Source organism: Gymnogyps californianus, chromosome 6 (genome assembly GCF_018139145.2).
Source record: "Gymnogyps californianus isolate 813 chromosome 6, ASM1813914v2, whole genome shotgun sequence".
NCBI classification, from domain to species: domain Eukaryota; kingdom Metazoa; phylum Chordata; class Aves; order Accipitriformes; family Cathartidae; genus Gymnogyps; species Gymnogyps californianus.
The window spans coordinates 7470059-7482016 of NC_059476.1; the positions used below are offsets into that span (position 1 = coordinate 7470059).

An 11958-nucleotide genomic window follows, 5' to 3' on the forward strand; every position below is an offset into this window, starting at 1 on the left:
ACTGACCCTTGCAAAGGCTAGATGCCCCTGTGGTGCTCTCTTGTTAGAGACTTGGTGGGATCCTCAGAATGTATTTTAGCAACTCCTCTGTTATGCAGAAAAGTAATTCTCTAGCACTGGAACTAATGCAAATCTATAGCAAACTGTTTCTGTCCTGTGTGATAGGTGGGGACAAAGAAGAGATTAGGGCTTGAGGATAGTAATACAAGGAAGAACGAAGTAAAGGTTTCTGTGTCACATATTGTTTGCAGAGTCTAATTTCTAAGAGTTCCTCTTCCTTTTGGCATTCTGCAGTATGTGATCTTCTGGGTATTGGACACGTGAAGAGTTTTGGTATGCCTTGTAGGTTTAGAAAATTGGCCCCCCCTAGCCCATGCTTTTGTGCAACTGCTGTTTCTATGTAGCTTGTTTTCAATTTATTAAATAAAAATGCAAAATAAAACTTTGCAGTGGAATAACCGATTGATGACATTTAGTCTCTGATGAATGTGTTTTGCATGGTATATATGGTTGTGCTGTCAGGGAGTCAGTGCAGTCTGGTAAACATGGAGGTTATATAAAGTGTTAGAGTCGAGTCTGTCATCATTAAAAGGACACAGGTAAAAGAAAACTGAAGTAGAGTTAATATATTTGCTACATGGCATTTTGCAGTGGTATTTGAAATGCATTTTGCCTTGAAATGTATTTCAAGATGTAATATACTTCTTCCTCTGTTATGAACATAGGTTATATTTATTTATAACTTTTCAGAATTGCTCTGAGGTTATATTCCTACTCATATAGATGTATATATTTATATGTATAAAAGGGTTGTTTTTCTCTTTTACCAAGTAGTGTGCCAAGTCTGTTCTCTTCTGGGTTAATATGAAATGTCATCTGTTCTCCTCTAATTGCGCCAAAAAATGGTGATGTTTTGCTGCTGCATTTCCTACAACAATAACCGCGAGGAGCAGAGCACAGTGAGGTGTCTTCAGCAGCATTAATGGCATGTCAGGTTCTAGTTGAAATAGTCAGCTTATCAACACTATTAAATACTGTTGTTGCAGAAAGTGGGAACACAGGCCAGTTGCTTGGCAGTATTTCTCTTGTGAAGGACCTTAATCAAGGCATACACAGCAGGTCCATCACCTTAAGAGTGGTTTCAGGGAAGAACACTTCATATTATCAGGAAAAAACCCCAATATCTACCAACTTCCAGCAGATAAATGTGAAATTATAACCACTGTGATGAAAATATATTGGAATCTCTCTTCCTTATATAACAGTATCAGTAGCATATCTCTATCATCACAAGAAACTTGTGAAGCAGCAAGATTTTCCAGCTTTAAGAGTTTGTGTGCACAAGAATGAAAGGAAAAAAATGTTTTCCAAATAGATGGGAATTTGACTTTGGGTTTTCAGGAGCAATGATGTCAACTGGTGTTTATCCAACTTTAGTTATTTATTTAAATCTTCTGCTTGAAGAGGGAGTGCTGTCAGCTCAGACTTGCTTAGAGTCCAATTGTTGGGTTTTCAGGAGCATCTTACCTCTTTAGACTGATAGATGCAGGGTTTTTCACATAGTTCTATAAAGTTTGGTTCAGGAACTTGAATTAAGGAAAACAATTTTGTGCATGACTTAAGACCACACTGCATATGAGCAATTTTCCTCATCTTCATTTTGTAAAAAATTACCCTATGAAATCAAACCTACTATCTTTAACGAAAGGATGAGCTAATTAAATCTATAAAATATAGCTTATACTTCTGTTTTAGTAAAATGAGCATCCTGCAGTCATGTGTTATTGCTACTATGTTTGCATTTTGTTTCTGAAGTCTGTAAAAGTTGATGATCGTGCTGAGGTATTTCACTATTGTTTTCCCTTTTTTAAAATCATAGAACGGTTTGGGTTGCTAGAGACCTTTAAAGGTCATCTAGTCCAAGCCTCCTGCAATGAGCAGGGACATTTTCAATCAGTTCAGGTTATCATGAAAATACCTTTCTTCCCCTTCTTTCCTAGAGGTGACCAGTCACGCAAGAGAGCTGGAGAAGAGTTAACTTACAGTAAGTATGCATCTAACCCTGCCCTCCACCGTGCTGCAGTCTGAGGGGTTCGGCATACAGGTAGTGGTGGACTTCTGGGTTCTCAGGGCTGGCGAGGTGTCAGAGGCTGCATCTCCACATGTAGCTAGCTGTCTGCCAATGTAACCTCTACCATTCTAAGTAATAAGGCAAACTTCTTGCATCTAGAGCCTGGCTAACTGTGCTAGAGTCCCACAGCCACCTGTAAGGTAGTAAGATATCCTAGCTACCGAGGCCAAGATACTTGCACTTCATTTACGCGGAAGCTGAGGTCTTGAGGAAAAAGAACGTAGTTGTCCCAAGTCTCTGCCTGGTCAGGATACACATAACAGGCAATGAAATGATGAGCCAGTCCACCTCTGATACAAATCACCCACTGGTGATGCATGTTTCTGTCCGTTGATAGAACGGAGAGTTTGGAGGGGTTGTGCTTTTCAACTTGGAACCCTCAATTACGTGTCTAATGCAACCCGGGGTCGACCTACATTGGGATACTAAAGGCAGTATTTGGCTACAAATGTTCGAGTCGTGCAGCAGGGAACTTCTCTTCCATTTGTAGATGAAGTCTCTTGCTGCATGTTTAACTGTGAGGTTCTTCACTTTGTTACGGCCTTAATTTCCCCCAGTATAGATTAGGGAGTAGGGGGAAGAGACACAGGGAGGAATGATATTTCCATTCTCAGCTGGTTGCTCTACTGCAGACAGCCCTAACTTGGGCGCAGTCAAAGGTCACACCTTCTGTGCTGACTAAATGGTCAGTGGTCAGGAGGGAATATAGTCCCATACATTCTAGGTTAGGATTGAAGTACAAGGTCCTGATTGTCATTAAATAGCCTTGGGGACTGGGGAATAGTATCTGTTCTGGTACTGTTGTTAACTTCAGTTCATTTTATTGCATTCTTTCCACCAAGTTTCCTCCTGTGCTTTCAGCTGAGTATGTTTGCTTTATTTCCTACCATAAAATGTCGTACAGTTTTATGATGAGCTCTTATTACAACCTGAAATGAATGAATGGATGTTTACATGGTATATCAGCTTCCATTTACACTGTTAATGTTTTGCAGGCAGTGCTGGTTTTTGAGCTGTTGGGGGAAGGGGGGCAAAGGACATAAGGTGGAAGTTTAATATGAGAGAATTTCTTGAACTTTTTGTATAATTTCAGATGGCTCATCAGCTTGTGCAAGCTCCAGGGGGTACAGATAGTGAATATACTGGATCAGCTTCTATTCCTAGCCAGAACAGACACTGGAGGAGCGCAGGTGGTATCCGGAGCCTCCTTTGGCAACTGCTGATACTTGAGCTCTGACACGAGCTATGCCTCAAAGAAGAGTTTTGGACTTTCTTCTTTATATGATAAAATGTCAGTTGCTGCTACAATTGGGATGACTTTGAAAGACGTGATTCCTTGGTCTGGCGTATCAACAAGTTCACGTTCTGCGATTTTTGTGAGGAATGCACCTTGAAAAACAATCCTTTCAAAGTGGAAACGGGCAGCCGAAATCAGCAGCTTCCAAAAGCGTTAGAATGGAAGAATCTTTTTTGCACTCTTTTCTTAATATTAAGGACATTCTTAAAACTAGTTAACACGTCAGTGTATTAGTTTTTAAACTTCAAGGTATTTTCTGGAGCTTTTACTTAAATAATAAGAATAAAGTTTCATTATTTTGCAGTATTTGTTCATTAGTTTAAAAATTGTCACCTTTTAAGAGTTGGTCCCATATAAATGTATCTTCTGTCAGGGAGTTTTATATTCCAGATTTTTCTTTTATCTCTTTTTTTGTTACTTGGTATTTTGAAGTCTGTTTTCCTATGTGTTTGTACTCTGTGCCTTCAGCTTGTGCACTTTGCAACTTTATAGACCATATTTTGTTACTGCAAAATGTGTTCTTGAGGAAAAACTTGATGTGAGCAAACATGCTGCAAAGTTGCACTTTTCTCTTGCATTAATGGGAGGTGAATTTAAGGAGGAAGGAAGAAAAGTTGAACCTATCACCATCACTAATAGTGACTTGGAAGTTTGTCCCCTTTTATTTTTCATATGTATTAGTGTTTAATGCTGGGACCAACTCTTGTAGAACCCCTCTCATTGACTTTTCATTGGCTTCCATAATTGCAATAGATTGAGATGTGAATTCCAGACTGAACGAAATACTAAGATGTGTTTTATGCTGTGCTATGTAGAAACATTGTGGGCAAAATTCTCCAGTCTAGTAGGTCTGCAGAGTGCATCTCCGTCAGCACAAACCGGATTTGCACCTGGTTGATCAGCGAACAATGGTACCTGCCCAAGATCACTTTGTGGCTCCTGTGCCATTTCTCCTGCTTCGGGGATGTGATGGGGGTGTGATAGTGGATGTAGTCAGAATCAGGGAGTTGAGGAGTGGTCTAATGCATGCATGTGTACCCATCGGCCTCCCGCTTCCAGTCTTCTATAAACTCGGCTGGAGACCCAGCTGAGCCCAGTTCCAGGAGATCTGGACCTATGGTCTAAATCCTAATGATTGTGACATGTATTTTAATCAGTAGTATGGCTAATGCAATTCTTTCATGAGGGGAGAAACATACTTGAAAAAGCAGTTTGACTACAGGTTGGTTTTTTTATTACTATGGATTTATTTTTTATCACGTTTAGTTGTGAAGAGAAATGAGTTGGTAATATAAAATCTTTCTGAAGTGAAACAAAAGTTTGTTCAGTTTTGTCTTGCAGAACTCTTATGCCTGTTTAAAAAAAACAACACACAAAACCCCAACACAACCCCCTTTATGCTTGCATGAGTTCATTACAAAATGCAGGAAAAAGACAAAAAATAGATGCGGCAGGGACAAAGTTTCTTTTTGTTTTATAGCCAGGCTTCATGTAAATGACTTTACTTCTATCAGTTTCACGTCAGCCACTTTGGCAATGCCGTTAGTTTGGGGGGGGAGGGAGGGGAGGAAGAATGAGGAGGACACTGCTGTGATTGACAGATTCAAATCTGATTTAGCTATATATTTCTTTGCATATTTGCAAAGCCTATTTAATGTTGAGGAAGTTTTTTCTTTTAAAAGTAAAAATGAATGCTTTAGTGGTTTGTTTTCTATGTAGAACAATGCCAGCAGTCTAATCTCATCCCCAACAGTGGAAAACCAAACCACTCCGAGTAGGGATTTTTTAAGTGTTGATAGTGTTTGCTTCAACTTTGCTACCAGCTGCTTAAGTTGAAGCAGAATTAGATAAAAACAGGGGGTTTGAAAATTCTGCTGAAGTATGCAGTGGAGAAGTTAATGAAGGCTAATAGGGAACAAAAATGATTTGCCAGCTTCCAGGTTTTTATCAGTTTTGGCTTTAAACAAAATAAAACCTCTGATAGTGTCGTTAGCTTTAAAAATCACTGTTTGCTGAGATTATAATATTCTTGAGTTAAGAATAGATGCATTAACCTAATTTGGTTAAAGTTTGTTTACAACTTCATTATCATTCTAGTTCACATAATACAGTACTCAAGCTCTGTCATCTCTGTCAAGTGATTACAATTTTTTTCTGTTCTTAAAGTGGTTTTACTGATTCAAGTTTGTAAATAACACGTAGTGCTTTTGCTTCATGTTTGAGGCAAGGGGTCAACATTCATTTTACGTTGCATTATGTTTGGGACACAAACTTCTAGAACAATAATTCCATCAAAAGGTAAAGCATTCCTGTCAGCGTGGTTCACTTCGTATGCACTGAGTAGTGCTTGGATGCTTCTCAGTCCTGTGTAGCAGTCTCACTTGGCCACCATACCTGAGAAATCAATTTGTTAAGCACTGTATTATGTTGTAAATTTGGCATTAAAATTCCTGTATGTTTTGGCATTATTGACATAATGCTGAAATACTGTTTATCTGTCGAAGACGTTATCATTGTGACTGAGCATGAAACAGAATACAGCGTACTATGCTAAATTATTTTGTTTCTCTGTAAACTTGCATTTTACTTACAGTAAAACTAACTCAGCCAACTTGAGCACTTGGTACTGTAAAGCCACAATTACCAACAGCATGATCCTAACTGCAGTATTTAATTTAACCAAATAACTTGTGGTAAATCCGTTGCATCTGTAGCTTACTCTGTTAAGATTAAGCAGTAAAGTTGGTTATACAATGGGTGTCCTCTTTATGTTGCACTGGTTCTATAGCCAAACTTGCTACATTAAAATATTTTTAGATTAATTTCATTTCTTGATTTGGGAAGTTGAAATATTTAATTTCATCCTGCTGACTACTGTAATAGTAGGCAATTGTCAATACATGGTCAAGATGGTCTTTGCTACAAATGATGAAGGAGGGGTCTAACTAGGTAAGTACTCAACTCTTCTACCGTTGGATCTCCTTGATGCCTTTCTGCAGTTGTTGAGGAAGTATTTGTGGATGAATACTTTGAAGCAAAAGTTTTGACTCCTGTCATTTGAGAGAAATATGATCAGCCAGATTCATCCCTTTTAACTTTTCCCTAATATGATTGTTTACTTTCTACAGGTTTAAAAAAAAAAAACAAACCCAAAACGTAGAAACCAACCACAAAGGCCATGTTCTGAGTGACTGAAAAAATGTTTTCCGTGTATGCTATGACAACCCCAGTGAAAGGACTATTCTGTAGAACTACGGAATAAAAACCAACTGCTTGAATTGGACTCCTGTCTTCAACCCAGCCCCAGTTGAGAGAAAACAAAGATGTTTTGACAACTTGACATGCACCGAATACCCAGAGGGCACTTAGTTCAGCTCACAATGTGCAAGTTATGCTACCTTTAGGATCAATATAGTTCTTGACCACAATGAAAAGGTGCTAGAGAGGAATGGTCACTGCTTGGGTTAGTGTACTTCCCTTTCTCCTCTGCTGGGACTGTGTGACATGGGGATAGTCACTGTGCTGATGCCATTCTAGTTAAAGATTCCTTTTTTTGAGGGATGCCTTGTGTTGACCACTCATTTAACTCTTGAGATTGCTTTTCACAGCTGAATACTGTAAACAAGTCTGTTAATGATAGTATATGTTTTCATCGGTGGTGTTTGCTTCGCTGCCCTGAAGAGTTCCTTCACTGCTCTTAGAGCAACTCCACTACAAGCCTTTAAACACACATTAAAGATTGCTGCATCTTTGTGGAGGTGTCTGCGTGGTGTAATACTGAGCTGCAAACTGTGCTCCCAACATTGTCACTGGGCCGGAAAAATACAGATGGTCAGGCTTTGTGTGTCCCCCTTTCTCTGACCTGGGGGTCTGTGGTAACAGATACACGTGCCTCGCTAGTACGAGGTGCAGCCTTCTCTGTGCTGTTCCTTTGGCCGAGTGTGAGCAGGGGAGGGTGGAGCCCTGCAGCGTAGTTGCTTTGCTAGGCTGATGCGTGCAAGTCATGTCAGCGCTGTAGCACGTACTCGTGTCCCATCATGCACGTTCTCAGCACAGAGTCTGATCTCAGTCCGTAACTATTGCAACTTCTGTGAAAAGAAATGGAGGTCTCAGTCCTATTCAATCTTTTATTTCTAGGTAAGATAGAGGAGAATTTGCAGGTAGAGTGTGATCTTTCCTTCTGGAGCTTTCTTAGGAAATATTCTCTGGCTGGTAGAGGAGAGGGATCTTTCCTCCAAGGAAAAGGACTGTGGGTCATCTGTCTCTGACTTTTGTCTGCTGTTCTCCAAGGCAACGTGGTGCAAGACAGTCAATCATATTGGGTGCACTATGCTTATAGCACTGCAAGACTTTAATTTTGGATTTAATCTAGGATAAACAATGATCTTTTTGGTAGACTTACAAACTTCAGGTATTGGTAATCACGGAAGGTGTGAAGCAGGGGTGGACTTTGGCAGGTGTCATTCTAGTAATTACAGGTCAGAGGAGGTTATTCTGTCCCAGAGGACATTACTTATTATAGCATAAATTGAAGTGATACTGGCCCAACAAGATATTTTTATATCCATGGCACCTGTTAACAGAAAAAGGTCGGAGAATCTAAATTTCACCTTTACCAGCACTGAAGTACACTGGCTTTGAATGGGGAGCAGAATGATGTGCGAGGGGAAGCCTTACCTTCTGTCAGGAGGCGCAGATCGTCAGCGTTATTGCATTAGCAAAACAAGACAAACTTGCTGATTTGGCCTCAGTTGAAAGCTCCTTGACAAAGTGCTTTGTACTTTGCTAGAGGGAGTGGAAGGATTAAACCCATCTATCTTGGCCTGACTTGAATGACTGGTTTAAGGGGATTCCAAAGTTTCATAGGCAATGAGTACTTGGAAATCCCTTCTGGCTGTGTCCGTCTGTCCCTGGGATGCTCCAGATACACTTGGTGAATGTTCGTCTTTCTGAGCTTCTGCTAACTGATCTAATTAGCACAGAACAGGAAAGTTGACTCCCCTAATGATGCCAACAGAACAATTTAGTAATAGCATTTATTGCCTCTTTAGTATTGTTTTTCAACTAATCGTTCCTTCAGAAAAACTGTTACAGTTTCTGAGATGACCTGGGTCGTCACCGGTTTCTGTTAGCAGGCAGCAGGTAATTCGTTTGTTAGCACCATTTGCCATCTATCAGCAAATTGAACGATTTTGTACAGAGAAGAGTTCATAAATGAATATCTCGGGATGGTCGGCAGATGTTATCCCGTGGATTAGGTGGATTGTCCGGGTCAGAGCACCTGTTCAAAGTGCCAGATGGGCGGAGGTCTGAATGTGCTGCTGAAGAGCTGAGGTGGTCCATCTGGTTAGGTTCATGCTGCTGTCCTATAGAGGCTTACAGGGACCATGAAGTGAATTGCGCTGTGACCATACAGCCAAAAAAGTCTCTACACAGTCAATTACCATGGGATAGCTGATGGACTGCACATTCACGTCTTGCCTTCATAGTAACCTGTTCCCGTGGCAGGAATGGCTGAGCAGTGACGTACAATTCACATTTGAAACGGGTCAAGGCATGAAATCTTAAAATTACCCATTCGTTAAGGTGCCTAACTTAAATTCCCTATATGGTCAATGTGAAGCAAAAGATTTCTCCAGCAGTTACCGCACAGCACTAAATGGATATGCTTCAAGATTTCCATTTTTGGGTCTCTGGTACTAGCCATGGCCTGCTGGTACTTGAACCCGTCTCATCAAAGGAGCTGGAAGCAGAACTTGCCAGACAGGACCTGTCCTACCTGTGCAGGAGCAGAAGGAAAACAGGCCTGTTTGGGTCTTTTTCTTGATGACTTTTGTATTAAGACTTTGCTGAGCAGACACCTGCTGTTCCCAGTTGCTTGCATAGCCTGAGTTGTTCAAGGTACGCAGTTCTGATGTTTCAGTCTGTTGGAATGAATCTGAGGCAGAATTTCTTCCGAGCTGTAAAACCATTTCCCTTAAAATACAATTGTCTACTTGTAATCTAAATAATCTCATTATCCTATTTGTTCCCTCAGTTACAACTTCTGAAAGCATGTTCAAGTGATAATATGCTTTCCAGTTATGGCTCCAATCTTCTACTTCAGAGAGTGTCGTAGTTATTGAGTACAGAGAAGCAGGAGAGAGAGACTCATGGAGTAAAATGAAATTCTCCATGCATACTTCTGTTTCATGTTTCCCTCCAGGGATGTCTCATGAATTGAAAAACTGCACACACAATCCTTCACCTCGTTCGTGTTTTGGCATAATAACATTTCATTCTTTCTTTTCTAATAATTCCCAGTGTTGAATTTGCCTTTTCTTAATAACCGCTATATATCAAGCTAACACTTCTTAGAGCTATCTGTTATAATCCCAAGATGTCATTTGTGGGTAATAGTAGCTCCTCCTTGTGAAAGTAAAATTAGGATCGTGTTTTCCCAATGCATCATTTTGTCAGTCAGTGTAAACATATGTAATCTGGATCTCTCACCCCATTGCTTAGTGAAATGAAGTCCTGTAGCTCTTTGTAGTCAATCCTCTTCTTTGCTTCCCTGGATGATGGCACGTGAACTTTGCATTTCACTGTTCACCTCCTTTTCAGCTTTTTATGAACACAGCAATTAGCATGACCCCAGCGCTGTGGTGTTCTGCTGGTGACATCTCTGTTGTGAGCACTGTCAGTTCCTGCTCCGTAGCTTTCCAGTGGCAATTTATTCATGTAGAAAAGCTTCTCCATTATCTCATGGTAGCTTTGTAAAGAGCTTTTGATGAGAAAGCTCACCAAACACCCTGTGGAAATCTGGATCAAAGGATCTCACTTGCCACATGCTTGTTGAATGATCTGCCCTACTGTAACTCGGCTATATTTGTAGTAGTATGAAGCCATGTATCCATGCTATAAACTACTGAAACAAGCCCTCATCACTCATATTTTATAGCTCACCATTTTAGCACACAGGTATTGCTGGACAGACTCAAGTGTCCAAACTGACATCACAGATGACAAGAGTTCAAATGGGAATTTGTGATGTCACACTCTGATCCTGCTGATGAATTGGGAATTATCAAGGTGATTTCCTTGGGTAAAAGGAAACAAGAAAGACTTTCAGCGTAATATTGCATTTCTTTTATTTAGCAAAGAGTTTCTGCAACTCCTTCTTTGCTGCAAATTCTCTGAACTCAGACTAACTCCTCGTCAGCCACTTCATGATTAGCTGATACAGGACAAGAAAGAAGCAAGCTTCTAACTTGCCAGGTCCTCTTGTCTGCTTGCCAACACAGCTACTCATCTTCTAAGAATCTACTTGCATCTGAAGATCCAAACTGAGCAAAGGAGACTGAGCAGAGCAGTCCGGCAGCAATTCAGCTGCTCTGGCTGAGGTTTAACATCCGCAGTTGTTGCTGCAGAATGGTCTCTTTGATCTACAGCGTGCTTTAATGCCTTGTTATTGAAATTGCCTATCATCATACTCGCTTCTTTGTTGTACTAGAATAAACTACAGTCAGTGATCTGCAAATTTCAGGAATCACCTTTGAGGCATATTTACCGAAGCCACTGTGCCCCTCCTGAAGCATGTCATCTCTGGGCAGTTTTGTAAGAAATCAAAATTGTGGCTTTCTGTTTCCGAAACCTGCGTGGGATTGGCACGGCTGTTCCGAGGGTCCCCGCTCGGCTGTGCGTGGGCTGGGTGCGCAGTGGTACCCGAGGCCCTCGTGCGTGTGCCGTGTGCGTTGCGGAAAAGTTTTTAATTAAAGATGTAGTGACGGTGTGTGTATGGCCAATGGCTAACCTTCGGGGTTGGTAGATGGTTTGCCTAATAAACAGGGAAACAAAAGATTGTCCTTTGCTCTGTGTTTACATTAGCGAGCAGAAAAGACAGCTCTCCTTTGGCCTTTGGGGAAGAACAGAGTAGAAAGCTGAATCATGCTGGGCAAACTACAAAACCAGTCTCCTGCCAGAGCAGCAGTGACTGTGCTCTTGGCTAAGAGAGGGCACTTTTCCTCATGCTCCAAAGCGCAGAGCTACGTGCTGAAAAAAGGGTGCTGAGGAGAGCAGGATTCCCCGCGTTTGTGTAGGTACTGGCGGTGGGAGAACTGCTAGCCACCATGCCTGGGCTGGAGGTGTGTGTTGGGCTGGGGAGGATGTTAGTATTTGTACCAGCAAATGGTGCTTGTGTTTCTATTTAGCAATTCCTAGGGCAGAACAAACCTCCACTCTTAAATTGATTTAGCTACTTTGCAGCCAGTCTTTGGTTGTATTTAAAATATTTCAAGAGCTTTACTGATTTTTTTAAAAGCATCCTGAAAAATAATGCATGTGAAGTTAGTTCCCACTGGAGCTAATTTAACTTTCTGTTGGTCTGCATCCTCAGGGTGACTTAGTTCAAGCTTACTTTAGTCTGATGAGTTCCTCTTGTGTTGAATACAAACAAATGCTTTGGCCATTATTACATTATTCCTTTATTTCTTCTATGGGCTACATAGGCACAGAAAAAACTCAACATATCTGGCTGCTTTTAACTAAGCCA

At 40.9% G+C, this 11958-nt stretch overlaps 1 protein-coding gene across 2 annotated transcripts in view; it reads left to right on the forward strand.

The window, feature by feature from the left end:
- The window catches only part of CACUL1 (CDK2 associated cullin domain 1), a 52337-nt gene extending 48606 nt beyond the window's left edge, over positions 1-3731 (forward strand). For both annotated transcript variants that reach the window (XM_050898872.1, XM_050898873.1), the window contains 2 exons: positions 2001-2044; positions 3225-3731. In XM_050898872.1, coding sequence (XP_050754829.1) covers positions 2001-2044; positions 3225-3265 — 85 coding nt within the window. In that variant the 3' untranslated portion in view covers positions 3266-3731. The remainder of the gene's footprint in view (positions 1-2000; positions 2045-3224) is intronic.
- The last annotated feature ends 8227 nt before the right edge of the window (positions 3732-11958 follow it).